Below are 24,081 nucleotides of genomic sequence, written 5' to 3'. Positions count from 1 at the left end.
TTTTCTCTGTAAGTGTCAATGACTGAGCCTCCAGGGCTAGACCACTGACACCTGGTCTCTGAGAGGAAAATGAGGAAAACCCAAACTGAGGCACAGCTGAAGAGCAAGGCAATCAAATACATTTAAGATGGTGACAGCATTATCAGACGCAATAGATTAAAACAGGATTTTCTTTTTATGGTATTTGTTAATCGCCTATGTGCCAGGCACTTTTCTAAGCGCTGGGGTAGACAGAAGATAATCAGGATGGACACAGTCCATGTCCCATATAGGGCTCACAGTCTTAATTCCCACTGTACAGAAAAGTAACTAAGGCCCAGAGAAGTGAAGTGACATGCCCAAGATCACACAGCAGACAAATGGCGGAGCCAGAATTAGAACCTAGGTCCTTCCGACTTACAGGTCCGTACTCTATCCATTAGGTCATGCTGCTCCATTCATAGTCAAATTCCTTTATCATGGTATTTGTTAAACGTTTACTATGTGTCACATACTGGTCTAAGTGCTGGGGTAGATACAAGTTAATCAGGTCAGTCTAAGTAGAAGGGAGAACAGGTATTAAATCCCCATTTTGCAGTTGAGGAAACTGAGGCATGGAGATTTGAAGTGACTTGCCCAAGGTCACCCAGCAGGTAACTGGCAGAGCCAAGATTAAAACCCAAATCTTCTCGATCCTAAACCCATGCTTTACCCACTAGACCTCGCTGCTTCCCTGAAATCTCTTGCCTGTAGGCTTCTTATTTCTAAGCCAGAGACAGAAACAAAACAGACATGCCTTTGAACCAGGCACTTTATGGATGCTACTAAATGTGACTAGAGAGGCTGGAAAACAATCCCAGAATTAATGGAAAATTTTGATGCTTTATCTACTGCATTACCAGTTAGTCCCAGACCACATCCAGCCAGACTACACCAGAACCACGTAGCAAAGGGGACAACACCTGGCTCTGTTCGGTGTAAGGAATATGCCAATTTTTCCAGAAGCACAGATATTGTTTATAGTGGCTTGAGGAGAACTTTCAGTTGACATACGTAACAATTTGGAGTAATATTCTTAAAAGTAAATGCCTATCGATAGCCCATTTCTAAAAGCCTGTTCCAGTAATGGACGAATTCTGAAGTGAGTCCCCAAATACAGGGATGTTAGAGTAAGGAAAAGTGTCTCAGGCACTGTCAAAATTTCAGCTTTTAGTGAGAAAAGAAAACACTGACCAATAATTAGTCTCAGCCTGAAAATAACACATAATTGTCAAGCTTTTAAAATAATGCACAGGGGCTGCTAGCCTTACCAATTTTAACCACCATCTAAACAGGCTGAGAGACTTTTTAAATCCAGTTAATGAGATATTTTAGCCAACTGATTTCCATAGAATCCTTTGAAATAATAATGGAAGGAAAATTTAAAAAATAGGAGTAAAACTGATTGGGAATTAAGAGTCTTGGGATTTAATCCAGGCTCCTCTGACCACGTGATCTTGGCAGAGTCATTTCTCCGTGTCAGTTCCTCCTGGAACAAAGGAATGGACAGAAGGCCACCAGACTGTCCTGGGCTCAAGAATTGGATGAGAGCAAAAAACAACAGGATAGTCAATAGGGACAGAAAATCAGTTTTGAGGTGTGGTGGGAGCAAAAGACAAAGAGATGGGGAGAAGAGGGAGAGAGGGAGAAAGAGAAGTGGACAGGAAAGAAGGGGGAGGTGGGAGAAAGAGGAAAGGAGAGGGAGGAGATGAGAAAGAGGAGAAAGGAGAGGGAAAGTGAGACAGAGGGAGGGAGGGAGGAAAAAAGAGAGGAAGAAGGAGACGGAAGAGGGTGGGAGAGGGAGAAGGAGGGAGAGAGAGGGAGATGGAAAAGGAGAGCAAGAAGGAGAGAGGAAGAGAAAGGAAAGGAAAATAGAGGGAAAGTGAGAGAGAAGAAGGAAGAGAGGAAAAAAGACAGGGAGAAGGAGAGTAGGAGAGAGAATGAAAGGGAGAGAGAAAGGAAAAGAAACAGAGGGAAGGAAAGGGAGAGAAAGGAAGGGAGAGAGAGGAAAAAAGGTGAGAGGGAGACAGGGAGAAGGAAAGTGGAAGAATAAAGGAGAGAGAAGGAGAGAGGAAAAAAAGAGAGAGATGGGAAAGGAGAGAGGAGAGAGGGAAGTAGAGGGAGAGTGGAAAAGAGAGGAAGAGAGGGAAAGAAATGGGAGAAAAAAGGGGCAAAAAGGGAGGGAAAGACTGACAGGGAGGAGGCCGGAGAGAACGTTAGGAAGGAAGAGGAGAGTTTCTCACTCACCTGCTCCCTCTACCCCTTACTATTACTGCCGTCCACAGTGGCTCCAGCAATGCCCAGGCCCTCGACTGGCACCGTACAACCACACTGGCTAGGGTTCGGCAGACGGGCAGCGGTGGCAACGGGGCCAGTTGTAATGAACTGGCCCTTCCCCAGTCAATTCTTGGGTTACTGGTACGAGCGACGAAACACATTTCCAGCCTTGCCAGAAAGTCCAGGGGCTGTCTGGGAAGGCCTGGTCAAAGCCTGGAAGTGGCTACTCTTGTAGGAGCGGCTGCTGCAGCCGACCCCGCTGGAAGCCCCGACCCCGCTGGAAGCCCCGGCCCAGCCCGGCAAGGGTCCCACAGTCTGGCCGGGGAGACAGATACTAATGGAAAGGATGGGGATGGGGAAACTGTAACAGACTTCACGCATCTGCTCGGGACTGCCGGGGTTGGAAGGGGTGACGTACCTAAATGCTGGGGCAGTAATTACTCACGTGCATGGGTGAAGCAGGAGAGAAGGAAACATTGTGGTCAGGGGTTTCCTGGAGGAGTTGTGATTTTGATAGGGCTTTGAAGATGGGGAGAAAAGTGGTTTGTATATTTTGTTTCCTTGTGGCATTTGCTAAATGCTTACTATGTACCAGCCACTGTACTATACACGGGGTAGCTATCTAGCTACCAGCTTGGACACAGTCCATTCATGTCCCACACGGGGCTCACAATCTTAATCCCCATTTAACAGATGAGGTAAATGAGGGCCAGAGACGTGAAGTGACTTGTCCAAGGTCACACGGCAATCAAGTGGTGGAGCCGGGATTAGAACCCATGTCCTCTGACTCCCAGGACCTGGGCTTTGGCCATTCGTATACCATTATTATTGTTATTATCATGATTATCATGCCACGGCGGGACTATTCGCTGGTCTCTTTGCCTCCAGCCTCTCCCTCCGGTCTATATTACGTGTAGTTGTCACTCGGCACACACCACTGCACTCCTCAAAAACCTCCACTGGTTTCCCTTTTCCCTCTGCAACAAGCCAAAACTATAATAATGATAATTATAATTACGGTACTTAAGCGCTTACTATATACCAAGCACTGCTCTAAGCACTGCGGTAGATACAAGTTAAGCGGATTGGACAAGGTCCCTGTCCCACATGGGGCTCACACTCTTATCGCCATTTTACGAATGGGGTAACTGAGGAACAGAGAAGTTAAGTGACTTGCCCAAGGCCACACAGCGGACATGTGGCAGAGCTGGGATTAGAACCCAGGTCCTACTGACTCCCAGGCCTGGGCTCTATCCACTAACAAAAATTCCTCACAATAGGCTTCAAGGCTCTCTACCAATTCATCATACTCATTAGCATGTAAGCTTTTTGTGGGCAGGGAATGTTTCATTAATTTTTTTGGAACTTTCACGCGATTAGTACACTGAACCGCTCCTGGGGGCACACAATAAAAAGCTTGTATTCCCAGAGGTACCAGAGGATTTACTATCAGAAACCCTTTGCCCCTCCCGCTACATGCTACAGAACGTATATAGAGAGTGAATGACATAACACATTGAAATGAGGGGGGTTCCTCTGACGAAAGGTGCTCTACAAATACAGAACCTTATTAAAATTGAGTCACTGTGTACAAAAGGTTACCTAACACTATGTTCCTTTATCCTAACTTGCCAGAATATTGGCAAGAGACACACATGAGGGCAAGACAGGTTGCCTAGTTTTTCCTTGATCATTAGGCATTGCACTGCAGGCCCGAAACAATAAACAAGCATTTTCTAACTTTTTTTGAAATTCATCAAGCATTTTCAAGCATTTGCAAACATTTTCTAACTTTTTTGAAATTCATCATGACAAAGTGAAACGTGTTGAAAGCTATTAAAAGCTACCTATATATTTGAAATGACTTCTCATTTCTCCGTGGGTGCCCCTTGAAGTTTTTACTGGAACCGGCACTAAATGAAAGTGTCCAATTTCAAAAGTGTCCAATTACGTTCAACAAGGCAAGATGCACTAAACATGCCAAATGGTAATTAAAATCATGACTTAATACAGTTACGCTTTTCCTTCCGCGCGGCAGGTTGTAATTTCTATTTCTGAAATAATCAATTTCTGATTCATAAATATAAAAGCATGCCTCATTACCCGATTCCACTTGTTGGAAATCAAGAGTTGTTCCAATTTTATCGTAGGTAAACCTAGCAGCTCCATAGAAATTGCTGATTGGGAATCAACATTAACTTCTCCACGCCATATACTTCCAAGATTATAACTACCAAGTTACTTCTATCCAGCCCCCTCTTACTGGAATAGGGGGCCCAAGCCTAACTGCCCATCTTCATCATCATCATCACCATCAGTCATCATCAGGATTTGCTGAGCAAATACTAGGCACTTAGGAAACAGACCAAAAAAAGAAAAAAAAAAAAAGAGTCCTGGCTTTTGAGCAGTTGATAATCTGGTAGGAGAAAGTTGGCTCCGTTTGGTACCGGAACAACGTCGGACCTGAGTATCTCATATGTACTCCAGCTCTTAGTAGAGTGCTTGGCATATAGTGACTGCTTAACAAATGCCATTAAAAAAAAGCAAAAAACCATCCCCAATACTACAATTACGATGTTTAGAGATTGAAGGCTGCTGGCTACATTCCTGCATCCTATCCACCCCCTGCAGGATCTCTGCCAGTACCGGGAATTGCCTCCCACAATTCCCAGCACTTCCAGCAGCCAGATGCCTCCTACCCACTTCTGATGCTCTGACGTGTCACACCAATCAATCAAACAATAGTATTCATCGAGTGCTTACTCAGTGCCGAGCACTGTACTAAGCGCTTGGAGGAGCACGATAGAGTTCGCAGACATGCTTCCCGCCCCTTGAGGGGCTTACAGGGTGGTCTTCTCTCCCTGTCCTTCCACTCCTCACGCTCACGTGGACTTGCTTCCAAGCTGTTCCAGCCTTACCAAGTCAACCACTTCACCGACCCCCCACCCCCCGCCCTCCTGGGGCCATTCGTTTCTCGGTTTTCTCCTAGGATGGGGATGAAGCAGTCCCACCCTGCAGATGCATTCAAAGTTGTTTCATCAATCAACCAATCAATGGTATCTGAGTGCTTACTATGTGCAGAGCACTGTACTGAGCACTTGAGAGAGTACAACAGAGGTGGAAGACAGGATCCCTGCTCACGAGGAACGTACAGTCTCTGGAGGAGCTCACGGACTAAAGTCAAACCTTTTGTGTATAAAGTTCATTTATTCAATTGTATTTACTGAGTCCTTACTGTGTGCACAGCACTGTGCTAAGCACTTGGGAGAGTACAATATAAAAATAAAAAGACACATTCCCTGCCCACAATGAGCTTAGAGTCTGCCTTTCCTTTTATATTATTTGTGTATACTATTTATGTATTGTATATATAATATACATATATACCTTTGAGATATATATAAAATATACCTCTGATATATATATACACATTTAGAGCTTAGAGTCTGCCTTTCCTTTTATATTATTTGTGTATAGTATTTATATATTGTATATATAATATACATATATACCTTTGAGATATATATAAAATATACCTCTGATATATATATATATATATATATACACATACACACACATTTAATTCATTTCAGCTGCACCCTTGTGAAAGTACAGAGGGACAGGTACTATCACACCCATTTCGCCAACAGAAAGACTTAGACCCACAGAAGTTAATTAACTTGTCAAGTTATTCAGACAGTAGCCGAGTCAGGACTTGTTCGATATGCCCAGACATCAGATGGCAGGTAATAAATCCACAGCACTTAGCAGTAAGTGTCTCCTGCATGCAGACGATCGGATGAAGAGCCGGGTGGGGATTAGCACGGAGGACGAAGATACCACTTTTTGTCCACAAGGAGCTTATGTTGAGGAGTTGCTCTGGGTCGGGAAGTGATGGATTGGAAAGATTAATCAACCCAAATCCCCTGTTCTCAAGGGAAGAACAGTGCACAATAGTAGCCCACCGGTAACTTTCTTTTCCACTTGAGTATGACCTTCCAGGAAATCTTGCTAGCGACAAACTTTTGGACTCATTTATTACTTGCTCAATCTCGAGACTGTCAAAAAAGGGCAGGTATTCAACCGGGCCAACTCAACAGCATTTCCAGGAAGGAAATAACAGGGAGAAAACTCAATAACATCCCCTAGGTTGCTGTATCCAGGTGCCTTCGAAACAACATTACCTAATAGAGGCGTCTCAGAGTCGCTAAATTTGGCAGCAAAGAAGCCTTATATGGAATCCTATCCCTAGAACCCACTTGGTCGCACTGAAACTACAAAAACATTTACTGAAACTTCCAATTGTGTAGAACAATATATGACACATCCTTCTTCCACTCTCCTCTTTATGGTGTCAAGAATCCTCCTTTGCCTCACCCACAATAGAAGACCAAATCTAAAATGCCATTAAATTAAGCACGGCAAAATGCATTAAATATGCCACACGGCAATTAAAATAATTATCTACTGTGTTATGCTTTTTGAAACTGGAGCTGAGAGGCCCACACTGGAATCAGAAAAGGCTTTCATTATCTAAAAACAAAATGAAGGAGGGTAAGAAACTTCAATCAAACCTTTCTGGGATGGAAGCGATATCTCATTATGGAACAAGAGAATTTTCTACTCTATACCTTAATCCTGGGAAACTGGGGAGAATAGCCTCATCTTTGACACAGAGGGGAGTTCAAATGAAATTGGATGGAGCAGTGATTTACAAGGCTTGAATTTGCAAAGGGTGTGGAAGGGCAGTGGGGAGGAAAGGGAGGGAGGGTCTCAGTGGATTCCTCTGTTTCTGACCTGAATGTTTCTGAGACAAAACAAATCCCTGGCACCAAATCAACATCTTTAGGCATCACCATAGGCAGACAGATACATTTCTGTATAGTTAAAAGGACCATCCAAAGCCACCCAGGTAATTACCATTATGCCACTCCCACCTGGGGTCTGGAAGGAAGAGGATACTTGTACCTGTTTTGTTTTGTTTTCTGTCTCCCCCCTCCTTCACTGTGAGCCCGTTGATGGTTAGGGATCGTCCCTATCTGTTGCTGAATTGTACTTTCCAAGCACTTAGTACAGTGCTCTGCACACAGGAAGCGCTCAATAAATACGACAATGAATGAATGAAGGTCATTCTTTACCTTACAGAGAGCTGTTTCCGTGGAGTGAGTCATGGAAGCTGCATGGCCTAGTAGAGCACGGGCCTGGGAGTCAGAAGGACCTGGGTTCTAATCCTGACTCCACCACTTTGCTCTGTTACCTTGGGCAAGTCATTTCACTTCCCTGTGCCTCAGTTACCTCATCTGTAAAATGGAGATTAAAACTGTGAGCCTCTTGTGGGACATGGACTGTGTCCAACCTGACTACCTTGTATCTACTATTACTTTGTAATAATAATAATAATAATGTTGGTATTTGTTAAGCGCTTACTATGTGCCCAGCACTGTTCTAAGCGCTGGGGTAGACACGAGGGAATCAGGTTGTCCCACGTGGGGCTCACAGTCTTAATCCCCATTTTACAGATGAGGTAACTGAGGCACCGAGAAGTTAAGTGACTTGCCCAAAGTCACACAGCTGAAGGGCTTAACAAATACCATAAAAAAGTGGAGGGGGCAGAATCCAGATTGGAAGGGATCAAGGAGATAATTGGAGAAGAGGAAGTGGAAACAGTTGGTGTAAAAAACTCTCCAGAAGGTTAGAGAGGAATGGTAGGAGGGAGATGGGATGATCACTGGTGGGAGCCATAGGGTCCAGGGGGAGGGGGGCGTTCCAAGATAAGGAATTTATAAGCATGTTTGAAAGCACTGGGGAACCAGCCTCTGTAAAGTGAACACTTGAAGATGGTGGTCAAGGAGGAAAGAAGGGAGGTGAGTGTTTTGAAAAGGTATGAATGGATGGAGTCAGAAGAAAAGGTGGAGGGGGTAGTTTTAGAGAGGAGGCAAGAGATCTCTTCTTGAGTTAGTGCACGGAATATAGGGAGAGTCGAAAAGGGCGGAGGAGGAGAAGAGGTGGGGGGATTGGAGAGAAGCAAGAGAGATTTTAGGAAGATCACACCCGTTTCAATTTTGTAGATGAAGTATGTGGCCAGGTCGTTCAGGGAAAGAGACGGTGGGGAGAGGGGAAAAAGGAGGTTTGAGGAGGGAGCTAAATAACTGGAATTGCTTGTGGGAGCAGTGGGTATGGGAGTGAATTACGAAGGAGTGGTATTGTTGTCAGGCAGAGTTGAGGGCCGAATCGAAGGAGCTAAAAATGATTTTAAGGTAGACAAGGTCAGAGAGATGTCTGCCAACAGTACTCCAAAGCTTGGACACGGGAACAGAGGAGGCATACTATGGAGGTGATCCACGGTTGCAGGTTTGAGATTCACAGTGGGACAGGGGAGCAAGGAAGTTCAGTACAGTGGAGAGGGCGGTGTTCAGGGTACTGATCTGTACGTCAAGAGAAGGGAGTTTGGTACTGAAGACCCAACGGGATAGATGGCTGTAAAATACTGGAGGGGTGGTCAAAAGAACGGAGGTCTCTGTGGGGGAACAGGACAGATTTGTCAGGAGTGGTGGTACGGGAAAGAGAGAAGGTGAGGAGGTTAAGATCTGAAAGAGGAATTTAAGAATTGGTGAGGGTAGAGATTGTTCACTGACTAAAGATTATTAAATCAAATGTGGGTTTGAATTGGTGAGTCTGTGAGATGGGATGTAGCAGGGGGTCACTGGAGCAGATGAGTGAGAGGATGTGGACAGTGGGAGGGTGACTGGGGACATCCACATGGATACTGAAATCCCCAAGGACCATGTAAGGATGGAGAATTGGAGGAAGAATATGAGAAAGGGATCAAAATGGTTCAGAAAGTGGATGGTGGGGCCTGGGGCGGGAGTTCGGGGAGGGCAGTAGATGACTGACCAGTAACTGGAGTGGGTGGAAGAGGCTGATAATATAGTCTTCAAAGAAAAGGAAAAGTATTGAGGGGGTGGTTCAAAAGCAGCACTGGAGCACCGGAAGGAAGTCAACTTCTCCCCACCTTTCCCAGCGAGTCAGGGGGAGTGGATGAAGATGAGACTCCCTCCAGAGAGGGTAGCAGGGGAGACTGTGTCACCTAGGGAGAGCCAGGTTTCACTGATGGTGAGGAGGAGCAGTGACTGTCAGGAACAGGTCAATGGAGAAAGGGAAGCTTCCCCATGGAGTGGGGGTTCCACAGGCTACACTTGGCTGAAGCTGTGGGGAGGGTTTGAGGGATGGTGGTGGGATAAGAAGTAGGAAGGGGTCGAATGGAAGTTATCCACCTTACATATTCTTAGCCTACTTTTCTAATTCAAAGGAATTCTTTGGCATTCCTCCTCAGTACTCAGATCAAAGCTTAAAACCCTTAGGTGACCTTTAGTTATATAATCTCAGATACAAACTAGTTCCCACACTCTGCTCTCAGAAAGACCTAAACAAAACATTTCAAGTTTTGCCACATTTCCTTTCCGAAAGAAGGGAGGAAACAAGAGAAGACATGTATGTAAAGTGTCAATCAGACTGACTGAGTAGCCTAAACCATGCCCTGGGACACGTTTTTGCAGGGGAAGAAAACTGATTGTCTCTAACAGATGCCTATGAGCTGATCTGTACCAACTGCTTTAGCAGCCTCAGTGACAAATTCCTCCCCCTGCCCTCCTGAAAACAAGGCTGAAATGCAATTTTCTCTAAAAACATCAGGGGATTACTCAAAACAATAGTAATAATTACAGTATTTTGTTAGGTGCTTACTATGGGCAAACACTGATCAAGTGCTGGGGTAGGTGCATGATAATCAGGTCAGAAACCATCCCGGTCCCACAAGGGGCAATTAGGTCTAAGTAGGAGGGAGAACCTCCAGAACGGATGAGGAAACTGAGCCAGAGAAGTTAAGTGACCGGACCAAGGTCACACAGCAATCAAGTGGCAGAGCCTCTGACTTCCAGGCTCCTGCTCTTTCCACTAAGCCATGCGGCTTCTCTTGCTCCACTCAAATCTCTGACAAGATCTAGGAGTTTCTACTCAGGGCTGAAAAGGCCCAAAATGGTGGGGTTCTGGTCCCTTAGCTCTTTGAAGCTTGTCTCCTTCCAGTTTGCTCCCACCAAAATCTCCACCTTGATTCTGCCCCACTCTCAGAATGAAAAATTGGCCCATCTAGTAGCTTATGATAACATGCAAAGAAAGAGAATTCAGTTGAGTTGCGAGCTGCTTTGGGTTCTGGAGGAACAGTGCAGCAGATGCTACTCTCGTGACTGGAAGGAATTAATGCTCTGCCTCAAATTCTAATTTCCAGCCGGAGTGTGGAGAAGATCAGAGTCCGAGTGTTATATCTCAATCTGCCTTGTACCATTTTCTAATCTCATCTTACAGGAACACACAGCCAAAAGGGGAGCTTATGGACTTCTTTCTTGGCCTGAAAATTGTTGAAATTGTCTTGAAGCTGTGCTAAACTAATGAAAATGGAAAGAAATTTTCAGGCAGAATTGACCTGTTAGCTCAGGATACAGATGGAAATAAAAATACGTGGAGGAAAATCACGTAACACTGTCATTTCCAATTTCTGCTTTCAAAGATGGAAGTTAAAAGACAGTTTTTAGGTCATAGGCAGATAGCTGAGAGTCAGGGAATTAGTGAGGAAAGGATTTTTTTTCTCTGGAGAAAGATGATAAGGCAGTCTGCTGGTGTATTGTATTAGCATTTCACTTTGATTTAAAAATTAATAAATCAATACAATTTACTGAGACTTGGCTCTGTGTAGAGCATTATTCCAAGCATCTGGAAAAGTAACAATAGAGTTATTAGGCATCATCCTGCCTTCAAAGAGCTTCAATAATAATAAACAGTATTAATCATATTTATTGAACATTTATTGTGTGCAAAGCACTGTATTACGCGCTTGGGAGAGTACAGAATTCTCATCTATCTTGCTGCTGACCCTTTGCCCTCATCCTTATGCGAAGAACAGTGGCTGGGTGGATAAGTGTACGGGCCTGGGAGTCAGAAGAACTTGAGTTCTAATCCCGGCTCTGCCACATGTCTGTTTGTGACCTCGGGTAAGTCACTAAACCTCTCTCGACCTCAGTTACTTCAGATGCAAAATGGGTATTAAAGGTGTGAGCCTCATGTGGGACAGGACTGTGTCCAACCTGATTAACTTGAATTTACCCCAGTGCTTAGAACAGTGCTTGGCACATAGTAAGCGCTGACAAGCACCATTATTATTATCCTCCCTGTGGCCTAGAACTCCATCCTGCTTCATATCCAACACACCACCACCCTCCCCACCTTCAAAGGCTTATTAAAATTACATCTCCTCCAAGAGGTCTTTCCCCACTAAATCCTCATTTTCCCAACTCCCTCTCCCTTCTTCATCATCCCACACTCCATGAGGATTAGTTTTCAGCAGGTTTGGAGAGTGCAACAAAACACCCCGGGGCTAGAGCAAAGGAAGGACCCTTCTCATCCCGCTTCTGAAGCCGTTGGCTAGAGCTGCGGCTTGCACCGAGTGGTCAGGCCTCTGGTCTCCCTTCTTCATCCTCTCAGAAAGTATCTGCTTCAAGCTCGACCACGTGTGAGGACGTTCAGGGATGGCGGCAACCGTAAGTCCTCCTCTTGGAGCTGCCAGAAGGGGGTGAGTGGGTTCAGGAAAGGACCATGAAGAAAACTCCACAAATAGGGTATGGGGGAATGGTGGAGGGAGAGAGAGGAAAGACAAAGAAAGAGGAAAGGAAAGATAGGGAGGGAAGAAGAGAGAAGTGGGGCAGGGAGGCCAGTGAGGAGAAAAGGAGGGGCAGAAGTAAGGGTCTTAGGAGGAGCTAAACTCCAAGAGAGAGGAGAGTTGTCCTTAGCAAAGGAGCAAGGGCAGTCAGCATTATTATATGAGCCAAGCATCTCAGGGAACCGAGAATTTGTGGTTTCATTAATGCCATCTGATGTATTCGAGTTAGGTAAAAATCCCATTTTCGGTTTGAATCTGAGCCCAGACCATATTTTATAAAATTTCAAAAATGGCTCAAAAACACTTTCCACCAAGTTTCTTCATTACTTCCTCATTTGACCTCCCCCCGCCCCATTCCAGGAATTCTTAATATGCTGCTAACCCCAGGTTCTACATTACTATTCAGGGAGGGGTAAAGAGCTAGGACCAAGGGAGTCAGTATAATATTACCTTTCTATAGTTCTCTCTCTCTCTCTTTCTCCCTCTCTCTCTGGTTCTGATGGTCTTGTACCATGTTTACCTAGCCAATGACTGGTCAGATAACAGGAGCTCATGCCATACTCCAATAAAGAGGAAGGACCCATCACAATTTGGGAAAAGAGAAGGTGTGAGGCAGAATCTTACAGCCTGGTGAGCTCCTAGCATTTATTCAATCATTCACTTGTATTTAATGAGCTCTTACTGTGTGCAAACTACTAAGCATTTGAGAGAGTATAATAGAACAACAAACAGACTCATTCCTGCCCACAATGCTCAGGGTTACCAGTCAGCACGGAGGAGCCAATGAAACCCCCCTTCAATCAATCAGTCAATCGAATTTATTGAGTGCTTACTGTGTGTAAAGCATCATACTAAGCACTGGTATAATATAATAGCGTTGATAGATAAGATCCCCGCCCACAACGAGCTTACAGTCTAGAAAGGGAGTACACAGCTTTGTTACCTCCAGTCTACACATTCAATTGTATTTATTGAGTGCTTACTGTGTGCACAGCATTGAACTAAGCACTTGGGAGAGTACAATATAACAGTAAACAGACATATTCCCTGCCCACAGTGAACTTACAGTCTTGGGTCTACTGCTACCACGGACATAGGAGCAGGACAGGCAGCTAAAAGTGGATCTACATGGTTCAGAAGTCCCCAAACACCAAGGTGGAGAAGAAAGGAGAAAAAAATTAATTGGTCTCACCCCTCCCTCGCACTAAGTGGCAGTCCTAAGAAGCTGCTGGCAGTAGGGCAAATAAGAGGGGTAAGAAGTCAATATTCTCTGGATTTGCCTGGGACTTTTGGTACTCAGGAAGCTCAAGAGGATCATGGCCTGGGAAATTTACTGTCACCTCTGGCAGAGCCCTGACCATCCCCCCATCCCACCACCAATTAGTACAATGCTAAGTGCTTAGTACAGTGCTCTGCAGACAGTAAGCGCTCAATAAATATGACTGAATGAATGAATCTTGCTCCCATCCGTCAAGCCACTGGGAAGAGGAGTTGCTTTGGGAAGGCAAGAAACAGAACAGAGAGGAAAAAGGAAAAGGAGTAAGGGAGGGAGGAGAGAAAAAGAATGAAAGAGAAGATGCAGGGAATTGGAGTAGGAAAGGAAGAGCTACAGAGGGAGGCGAAGGACTGAAAAGAAAAAAGAAAGGGGCAGAAAGAGTGGCAGGTAGGGTGGGACAGAGTGAGGGAGGAGTTGTAAAACAAAGAAAAGATCAAGAAAGGGAGTAGGGATTTCAGGAGTAAAGAAAGGCAGAGAGGAATATCAAACGGAAGAGGAAAATGAGATGGAGAGGGGTGCCAGTGGTTAACAAGAGTCATAAAGGGGAGGAACAGAAAGACAAATGAGTACACGTTCTGCTTAATGAAGAAAAGAAGAGATAAACGAAAGAGGGAGAGGAAGCGTGGGATTGGTGGGGCGGGGGCAGAGGGGTAGAAAATTTCAGAAAGAAAGGCAAGAAAATAAGACTGGAGAGAGAACAGAAAAGTAAAACATCTACATAACCCAGGCAAAATAGAGATTAAAATGGTAGTATTCAAAAATATCCACTTAGTAATCCTTATAACTTGTGTTTTCACTAGGCCTTGTGACTAGAACTTTGCTAGTGAATTAGGGAGAGTTCTGCTGGCCAAGCAAGTCTGCTTGATTACAGCCTAACTGTTGGCAAAGAAATGGACTTTGGACCCACGCATTATGTCATCCTTCATGTTCTTCTTCCTGCTCATGTTCCTGTTTTCCCTCCTACTTAGACTGTGAGCCCCATGTACACAGGGACTGTGTCTGACCTGATTAACTTGCATCTATCCCAGCATTAGAACAGTATTCGACACAAACTGAGTGTTTAACAAATACCACAACTCGGGTGTAGAGCTTTCTCTTCCCAACCACTGTTTGTGTGACCATAGTTTCAAGCTTCCATGCTCAGAGTTCTCACTACCCTTTTGAGTAAACTTGGTTTTCCATGCATGCGGCGGTCAACCCCTGCCATTTCCAACTGCTCCCCCTCTGGAGTGGAGGGGGTTGCATAGTGAGGAGCATTCAGTAGTATTTATTGAGCACTTGCTATGTGCAGAGCACTGTACTAAGCGCTTGAGTATTTGTTAGCGCTGACTATGTACAGAACACTGTTCTAAGCACTGGGGTAGATATAGGGTAATCAGGTTGTCACCCATGAGGCTCACAGTTAATCCCCATTTTACAGATGAGATAACTGAGGCACAGAGAAGTGAAGTGATTTGCCCACAGTCACCCAGCTGACAAGTGGCAGAGCGGGGATTCGAACTCATAACCTCTGACTCCCAAGCCCGGGCTCTTTCTACTGAGCCATGCTGCTTCTGAATGCCTCAGACTCAATCTTACATTGGGTGTCACACCATTAAGGTTCAGTTGCAGGGCTCCACACTTTTCTCTCAATTCACTGTGGATCTTTGCAAATTCTGCCATTGCTCTTGGCCTCGGAGCAAAATATGAGAAAGCAATTTGCGATCGGGGCAAAAAAAGTGAACTGGCTTAACAGTGAACTTACTGTTAAAAGGTAAGAAAAGTATTGCCACTTACTAGCACATTTATCTTGGTTAGCGCTAGCTTGGAATAATGATTTCTGGCTGTCACGAACTTTCCTGAATTTCCAATCAGTGTCAACATCAGGTGATAGGTCAGGATCACAGACGATGAGGTTGTGGAAGTCTCCTAGCATTGAAGCTTTTCCCCCCCTCCCCACAGCCTGTGCTGAGTAAGACATGGGAGGAGAATGAACAACAGCGGAAAGCCCAAGCGACTGCTGTATGGAGCACTGAAACTGGGAAACCTAAAGCAAGGAGAACAGCATAAACTAATGGATAGTGCTTGGGCCTGGGAGTCAGAAGGACCTGGGTTCTAATTCCAGTTCTGCCACTTGTCTGCTGTGTGACCTTGGGCCTCAGTTACCTTGTCTATAAAATAGGACTGTGACCAACCTGATTAGCTTGTATCCACCCCAGCATTTAGTACAGTGCCTGGCACACAGTAAATACTTACCAAATGCCATAAAAGAATGAAACATTTTAAGGGCACAATAAAACAGAGCCTCAGTCTTGCATTCCAATTGAAGAATGGGAGTCAACTGCCATGGACAGATGAGAATGGTTCACAACTATCAATAAAGGAGCGACTCTTTACGACCCAAAGTTGATAAGAAAAACGAGACGAGGCTGCAAAAGAAAGCACGGCTCCAAGGGCTGCAAACAACGCACATGAAAACCCAACAAAGGATAGCTTTTTGTACATATAATGTGGTTGGGATTCTGATTTCCTACATTGGCCTTTCCACTCACTCCTGCGCTCAGAAGTGTCTTCTTTGAATATTAGGGATAATTATATATAATCCTACCTTTTACCCAGCACAGCATTCGCTCTACCAGCCTTACCAATATTTTGCCAGCCACAGGTTGTCAGAGGAAACTTGAATTTAAGATAGAGATCTCAGAGAAATAGTTTGCTTCCAGAACAAATGTGTCAATTAGCTTTGCTTTAAATTACACATTCTTCTTCACACAGTAGTAAAAGGAACAGATGACAGTAAATCTGTGACTAATGTTAGTAGGATGCTCCATTACCTTCTGAATACCTGATTTTGTAGTGGGTAACTGCACATTAAGAAGTCTAGCCCCTGGTTTAGAACTCACAGTCACCCCAGTCAAGCTGAAGCAAAGGACTGAAATCACTGAACACACCATCCAATCAGAAGCAGGATTTTGGTCGCAATAATCCAAACGATTGCCTTAAACTCTACTTAGGTTTGGCTGAAGAGATGGAAGTTAATGTAATATGTGTGTGTTTAATAATAATTGTGGTATATGTTGAGTGCTCACTATGGGCCAAGCACTGCATTAAGCACTGAGGTGGAAACAGGTCAGACACGGTCCCTATCCCACACGGGCCTCCCAGTCTAAGGGGGAACATGAACAAGTATTGAACACCCCATTATGTAGATATGGAAACTGAGGTCCAGAGAAATTGAGTGACTTGCCCAAGGTCACCCAGCAGGCATATTGGCAGAGCTGGCATTTTGGGGCAAGTTCATGTTCTTTCCACTAGACCATGCTGCGGAAAGAAAATGATGTTACTGATGATTCATTCATTCATTCAATAGTATTTCTTGAGTGCTTACTGTGTGCAGAGCACTGTACTAAGTGCTTGGAATGTACACATCGGTAACAGAGACAGTCCCTGCCCTTTGGCGGGCTTACAGTCTAATCGGGTGAGGCGAAGAGACAAGAACAATAGCAATAATGACGAGGTCCTACCCATGTCTGTGAATATATTTGAAAATGCTGATGCAGGACACACACACACACACACACACACAGAGCACACACCCGCACGGCTTACAAGGATAGATTACCGTTGTACTAGTGAGTCTGTCCCACAAAAGAACTGTCCATTCTCTACTTTGCCTCATTTCTTCCTGGTCTTCCTGAAGCCTTGCTCTAACAGATGTAGCATTTAAGTAGAGTAGGCTTCTCTGCAAATGAAAAAAGGACAGAAGGGTAGCCAGAGTCGTTCCACAGAATTTACTGAGGGTCTGCCAGGTTCAAGGTCCTGCACCAGGCAAGTGGGGAACACACCGCAGAAAGAGTACATGTGGACGATGAGTAAAAAGAGGAAGATCCAGGCCAATAGTGAGTCTAGAATTCTCAGTCCTCTAACTGGAAAAGTAAACTGCTCCCTCATTTGCAGTTAGGTTGTCCTAATGGGCCACATTCTCAATGTTTCTCCAGACAGGTATTTCCTCTCAAATGCACCATTTGCCTCCCAGAAAATGCTCCAATAATTTAATCAATTGATCAATCGTATGCATTGAGTGCTTAGTCTGAGCAGAGCACTGTACTAAGTGCCCGGGTGAGTACAATATAACAGACTTGGTAGACACGTTTCCTGTCCAATTTAGCCAGTTCCTTCCAATTTAAGAGATTGTTGGGAAGTGATACCATAAAAAAAAATCCAAAACAAAACAGAAGAAGCACTTATTGAGCTGTCATTTATGTATTCATATTAATGTCTGTTTCCTCTTCTAGACTGTAAGTTAATTATGGGCAAGGAATGTGTCTACCAACACTATTATAGTGTACTCTCCCAAGTACTTAGTAGAGTGCCCTGAACACAGCACTTGATACATACAATTTAAAGATAGACTGGTACTTCCTCAGAATAAATTTCCTGTGTCCTGCTCTTTGTTTCTATTTCATATTAGCAAGACTAATCAACTTTTGGCAAAGGTCCCAAAAGAATTACACTGCTAGACTTTCTGAGTTACTATCCTCTTCTTCCTGGCTTATCCTTACTGACAACTCCAAAGAACATCTGAAATATATCAATATGCAATGGGTACAGGGAGGGATGGGATACGTTAAGGGGCATCCCTCAGGATTCTCATCCAATTAACCTACTAAATTGAGCAGGGTGCTAACGTTTTAGAAGACAAGAAAATAATTCAAAATAGACAATTAAAAAAAAAAAATTCTTGAAAAAATAGGATGAAACCTGATAAGGATTCTCAACAGATAGTGCAGAATGGGGAAAGATAGATTAGGAATGTGTGGCAGAAATATTTTAGGGCAATAGTTAAACAGAAACCATAAACCAGTCATGTACGGACAATTAGTCAAAATGCCAACATAGTATAGGACTATATGAACAGAATGATGGTCAAGAGTATTTATTAATTTACTCATTCATTCACCCAATTGCAATGCTGAGAACTTACTTGCCTGAAGGCAAAGGAGCTGGACCAGATGGACTCTCAAAGTCCCCTTCAACTACTGGACTCATTCTATCATTATTCCTGATTAACGCCTCCAGTGATTAACATTTATTAACTGTTCTTCTCCAGAAGAAGGGTCTGTTCTGAGTCCCCTGTTCTCTATCTACACTCCGTCCCTTGAGGAGTTCATCTGCTTCAACTACCACGAGAGCACGGGCCTGGGGGCAGAAGGCTGTGGGTTCTATTCCCAGCTCCTCCGCTTTTCTGCTGTGTGACCTTGGGCAAATCCCTTCCCTTCTCTGTGCCTCAGTTATCTCGTCTGTTAAATGGGGATTGAGACTCAGAGCCCCATGTAGGGCTGGGACTGTGTCCAACCCAATTTGCTTGTCTCCATCCCAGTGCTAAGTACACTGCCTGGCACAAATACTATCATTATTATTATTATTTTTTTATTACTATTATTATTATTAAGAGAGTGAAGGAACCTGGCTAAAGCATGGGAGGCTAAAGAGAGCTAAGGAGACTAATTTAGGAAGGCATTAAAGTTGAGAAGGAAGCAATGGAACTCATGGAAAAAACACAGACCTTGAGAATGTTTCCCTCTTTTCAGTCTTGAAACAGACATGTGCGAAGGTTCAGAAAAGACCTGTCCAGTACACAGAAAGGTGGGGAAAGTGACTCAGAGCATGAAAGCGAAAATCTGAAAATCCTGAATTATTTAAAATCTAATTAATCCTTGTGAATATATATTCTGACCATAATTCTGGTGGGAAAGATTCTGATGAAGACTGTCAGGATTACTCCATTGCCCTTTCAGAGACTCTGAATTTGCTAACCCATAGGAAGAAAAATGTACCAGAAAACATGTGGGCTTTCAAAGCTCAGGGAACATCTTAAAATATCAGGCGATCATATTTATTGCACGCTGACTGTATGCAGAGAACTGAACCAAGTACTTGGGAGAGTACAAGCAACAATATAACAGACATATTCCCTGCCCACAACGAGCTTACAGTCTAGAGGGAGTCAGGTGATGAGGACCTGAAAGCCTGAGCCTTGTCTTTTCCTCCATGCTCGGTCACCAAAACGTGCCAGTCTCACTTTCACAACATCGCCAAGATCCGCCCTTTCCTCTTCATCCAAACTGCTACCTTGTTGGTACCATCTCTCATAATATCCCTACTAAAAGCTCACCTCCTCCAGGAGGTCTTCCCAGACCGAGCCCACCCTTCCCCTCTGCCCCTCCTCCCCTCCCCATTGCCCCTACTCCCTCCCTCTGCTCTACCCTCTTTCCTTCCCCACAACACTTGTGTATATTTGCAAATATTACTCTATTTTATTAATGATGTGCATATATATCTATAATTCCATTTATCTATTTTGATGGTATCGATGCCTGTCTCCTTGCTTTGTTCTGTTGTCTGTCTCCCCCTTCTAGACTGTGAGCCCGTTGTTGGGTAGGAATTGTCACTATCTTTTGCCAAATTGTACTTTCCAAGCGCTTAGTACAGTGCTCTGCACACTGTAGGTGCTCAATATATACGATTGAATTTGAAAATTTTATCTTCATGATAAAAAGGCCTGCCAAAATATGTGCTCCAATTAATGGGTGTCAAGCAAGAGGAAGGGGATGCTCATGAGCCATAACCTGGTTCAAATTAGAAAGTGAGAAACAGTGTGGCCTAGCAGAAAGAGCATGGGCCTGAGAATCAGAAGGACCCTGGTTCTAATCCCACCTCTGCCACTTGCCTAAGTGACCTTGGACAAGTCACATAAGTTCTCTGGGCCTCAGTTGTCTCACCTGAAAAATGTAGATTAAGACTGTGAACCCCATTTGGAACGGGGACATTTTCTATCCTGATTTCCCTGTATCTACCTCAATGCTTAGTACAGTGCCTGGCACACAGTAAGCACTTCAGAAATACCACAAAGAAAGGGAGACAATTATCAACAAAACAGCCTTCATATTCTTAGATCGTGAGCACCTTGAGGGCCAGGGACCTTGTCTAATTCCTAGTTCTCCATTTTCTCCCAACAGTACAGTGCTCGGAACCCGGTAAGCCCTTAATAAACACTATCACTAGAGGTATCACCCAGAGATACGAGATCTGATTTTACAGTGGGGGTGAACTCCTCTCTGGGTATTAACTTCCGCTCGCTTATACTGAAGTAAATTAAACTCATTCAGGACCCCGCTAGTAAAACAGTAAAATGGCAAAATATTCTACCATAAATTAGATTATTTTTATGGGAGAATATGGGTGACATTTCCCTGTGCTGCCTCAGGAGTTAAAAAGTGTCCAAAGAAAGCGGACAATTAGGAATTTAAGAAGGTGCCACTTCATGAACAAGATTATGCTTGCAATATCGTCAGCCACAGTTGAGCCCACACATGGGTTTCATTCCTGAGGTGTGGATCAGTAGCGGAGGAAACATGGCGTGTTCCGATCCTTCCCCCTGTCGATGGACAAGAATATGCAAAACCGGAACTTCTTCTTTTCCCTCCACCAATCCCTCATCTGGGAGCTACCATCACCAAACAATATCCTTCCTCTCCAGCCCTTTGGGGGACTCATTCGTCTCATCGGCCTCTAAACCGGCTAGGAACAGCAACCTCAGTTGGCAGTCCATCTCCCCCCCATTTCACATGATCGTACGATTAAATACAGACTACGGTTCCTGCAGCTGAGGGCTTTCTTATTTTAATCCCTGGAATGGACGTCACTCTCAGTTTTGATTAAGGGTAATTCGAGCCTTTCAGATGTCCAAATTGTTCGTGTTGATTTCTGGAGTACAATAATAGCATTTTGTACTAAACTTATTTGCAGCTCAAACAGTGTTCAAAACCTTGTTTTGATTGCTTGTTTGCTGAGAGGGTAACATTACAAACTCAACAGAATCGCATTCTGTATTGAGGGTGGTGTGGGGAGCCAGCGGGGGGAGGGGGTGTTACAGTTGGAAACAATTTAGGAAAACTGAATATTCAACAGGCTCTTCTGAATCTAAGTCTACCACTGTGTTTCACATTTCCATCCAACACATTTTCTCTCCTCGATCCATATGATTTTCCGCATCTTTCAAGCAGAAACTCAATTGGCATAGGCAGCTGCTCCCTGTAATTTGTCTTGGAAAAACAGTTTAATCTGAGTCGAAGTGTTTGCGATGATTTTATTTTAGTCAGTTTTTATGGAGTTTGTCCTAAGAGTGTTTCTCCCTCGTTTGGGAGTCTCCTCGGTAAAGTTTCATTTTCCATCCAAGAAATATGGACATTATTTTCCATTTCAGCAAAACACGAGCTTAACAGGAGCTTGCGCTTTACCAATGTCAGCAGGATGTGAAAGATTCCCCACGCTGACTTCCTTACAAATCTCAGCCCTAATTTATTGTGGCATTTCTCCACGGGATTTTATTAACAAATCAAGCAGGGCCCACTGCTGCTGCCATGTTTTCCGTCAGCAGTTTTATTACAAAGTCTGCAAAGATTTTAGAAAGTTGCTTCAAATTCTCATGGGGTTCAAGCTTCACTCGAGAGGTCTCTGACCGGTGTCTGCTCCACTCTTATTTGATGAATGCCTGATGTCTTGTCTTGAACATAACGGGTGTCATTTGCAACCTATGTGTATATAATTTGCATAGGAAACCTATTAAATACCACCCATGCCCTTTGATCCTGCTAGACACAGGTAAAACCCATGTGTGGGCTCAACAGTGGCTGACGATATTGCAAGCATAATCTTGTTCATGAAGTGGCTCCTTCTTAAATTCTTAATCGTCCGCTTTCTTTGGACACTTTTTAACTCCTGAGGCAGCACAGGGAAAAGGAAGCAGAGATGCAATTCTGCTGAACTTACACTTTTATCTGTTTGCTCATCCTGCACGGGACTAAATCCTTTTATTCACCATGCCGATACTGCTGCAATAACCCAGGCTGTATAACAACCATCTGGATCATGATCCCAGATCCCTTCACTCACTCTGATCCTGGTAGTTATATTCCTAGTATTAGTAGTAATATTAAATTTTTTTGATGGTTCACGGGGTAAAATGCACTGCGCTAAGCACACAAGAAAGTCAAAACAAACAACTGACACATTCTCTGCCCTCATGAAACATACATTCTAATGGGGGAAATCAATCAATGGTATTGAGCGCTTACTGTGTGCAGAGCACAGCACTAAAACCTTGCAGAAGTACAAAACACCAGAGTTGGTAGACATATTCCCCACCCACAAGTAGTTTAAGAGTCTAGGGGTCAGGATCTTTCACCCTAGAGAAATAGATATAAAAATACTTTGAGTAATCAAAATAAGCAATTTAATGGACAACTGAATAAATGTTTTGCTATAAGAGCTAGGATAGATATAAATATGTACGTGCTAGAGCGAATCAAAGGGTTTATATGACTTGGGATCCAGGGAATCAATAAGGAATATTGAAAGAGATGGGAATTCACAGGGACTCCGAATTTGAAGAGGGCTGCGGACTGTAAGTTTAGGAAAGGAGGAGAGGAAGTTCCAAGTCGAGGGAACAGTGTGAGTGAGGGGATGGAGGCGGGAGAGTCAAGAGAGAAGTAGACTTTGAAGGTTAGTTTGGGAAGAATGAAGAAAGGGAGTTCAGGAGTTGGGTAAAGAGAGTTTTGTGAAGCGAGGTGGATTGGTGGAGAGCCTTGAAGCCAATTGTGAGATGGTTTTGCCTGGTGTGGCGGGACAGAGGGACGGATGGAAGGTTTTGAAGAACGAGAGATGATTCGTGCAGTTGTGTTTGCCTAGATTGGAGGGGGGAAGACAGACGTAGGGAGACCAGTGAAGAGGTTGATACAGCCATCTAGTTATGATATGACCAGAACTTGTACCAAGGTGATAATTATTTGGGTGAAGAGGAAGGAGAAGGTAAAGGTGAGCAGGAAGAACCGGCAGGATTTGTCAGCAGAGTAAATGAGAAAGTTTTAAAGTAGAGTGTGGAGTTGTGTGACTCCAAGATTGCAGGCTTCTGGGCCTGGGAAGATGATGGTACTAACAACTGATATAGGAATATTATGAGGAGGAGTACATTTGAGAGGGAAGAGATTAGGTCATTTTTACTGGCCAAAATTTTTTTAATTATTGACTATCCATAGCACCAGCAATATGGAATTTTGGTAAATAAATAACTATGATATCCACATCTTTGTCATTAACTCTACAGACCCATTACTTTACTTCATTGGCCAGCTGCTGGTGGGACAATTCACATCACAAATCATTTGCTAATCCATTCTTTCCTAAAGAGTTAGGTATTTTTTTCCCCCATCGGGATACTCACCATTTTTCCATGGTGATGTGACATTCAAGTAATAATAATGATAATAAAAATAATCATGGGGTTTGCTAAGGACAAACTATGTGCCACTCACTGTACTAAGCACTGGGGCATATACAATCTAAACAGGTGGGACATAGTCTCTGCCCCAATTGTCTCCTTTCTAAATAGGGAATTGAGAGGGGAAGACAGAGGCAGGGAGACAACTGAGGAGGTTGATACGATGGTCTAGTTAGGATATGACCAGAGCTTGCACTGAGATAGTAATCAAAATGGAAATTAAACAGGCTCTGTAATCCTAAATAGGATCCCCATTTTACAGATAAAGAAACTGAGACCGAGACGGTAAGCAAACTGCCCAGGCCACCCACCAACAGAGCTGGGATGAGAACCCAGGTCTCCTGAATTCCAGGTTTCCTGAATTCCAAGCCTGTGCACTTGCCACTAGGCCATCCTCTTCTCAAATGCTTCCACCTCCCCTAGCTAGCATAGATATTACTTTGACTATGCATTTAACGTTCTCCTCTTAAGTGCCTCTAAAAG

At 44.0% G+C, this 24,081-nt stretch overlaps 1 protein-coding gene across 6 annotated transcripts in view; it reads right to left on the bottom strand.

The window, feature by feature from the left end:
* The window catches only part of SNX29 (sorting nexin 29), a 553,944-nt gene that overhangs the window by 163,629 nt on the left and 366,234 nt on the right, over positions 1–24,081 (bottom strand). For 5 of the 6 annotated variants that reach the window (XM_039911120.1, XM_039911121.1, XM_039911122.1 and 2 more), the window contains exon 19: positions 16,882–17,001. The exons of the other annotated variant lie outside the window; for it this stretch is intronic. In XM_039911120.1, the coding sequence (XP_039767054.1) occupies positions 16,882–17,001 (120 nt within the window). The remainder of the gene's footprint in view (positions 1–16,881; positions 17,002–24,081) is intronic. 6 annotated transcript variants of the gene reach the window in all.

This window comes from Ornithorhynchus anatinus, chromosome 2 (genome assembly GCF_004115215.2).
Source record: "Ornithorhynchus anatinus isolate Pmale09 chromosome 2, mOrnAna1.pri.v4, whole genome shotgun sequence".
In the NCBI taxonomy this organism is placed as follows: Eukaryota; Metazoa; Chordata; class Mammalia; order Monotremata; family Ornithorhynchidae; genus Ornithorhynchus; species Ornithorhynchus anatinus.
Note: the sequence above shows the minus strand (reverse complement) of the source record. Positions and strands in the feature narration are given on the sequence as shown.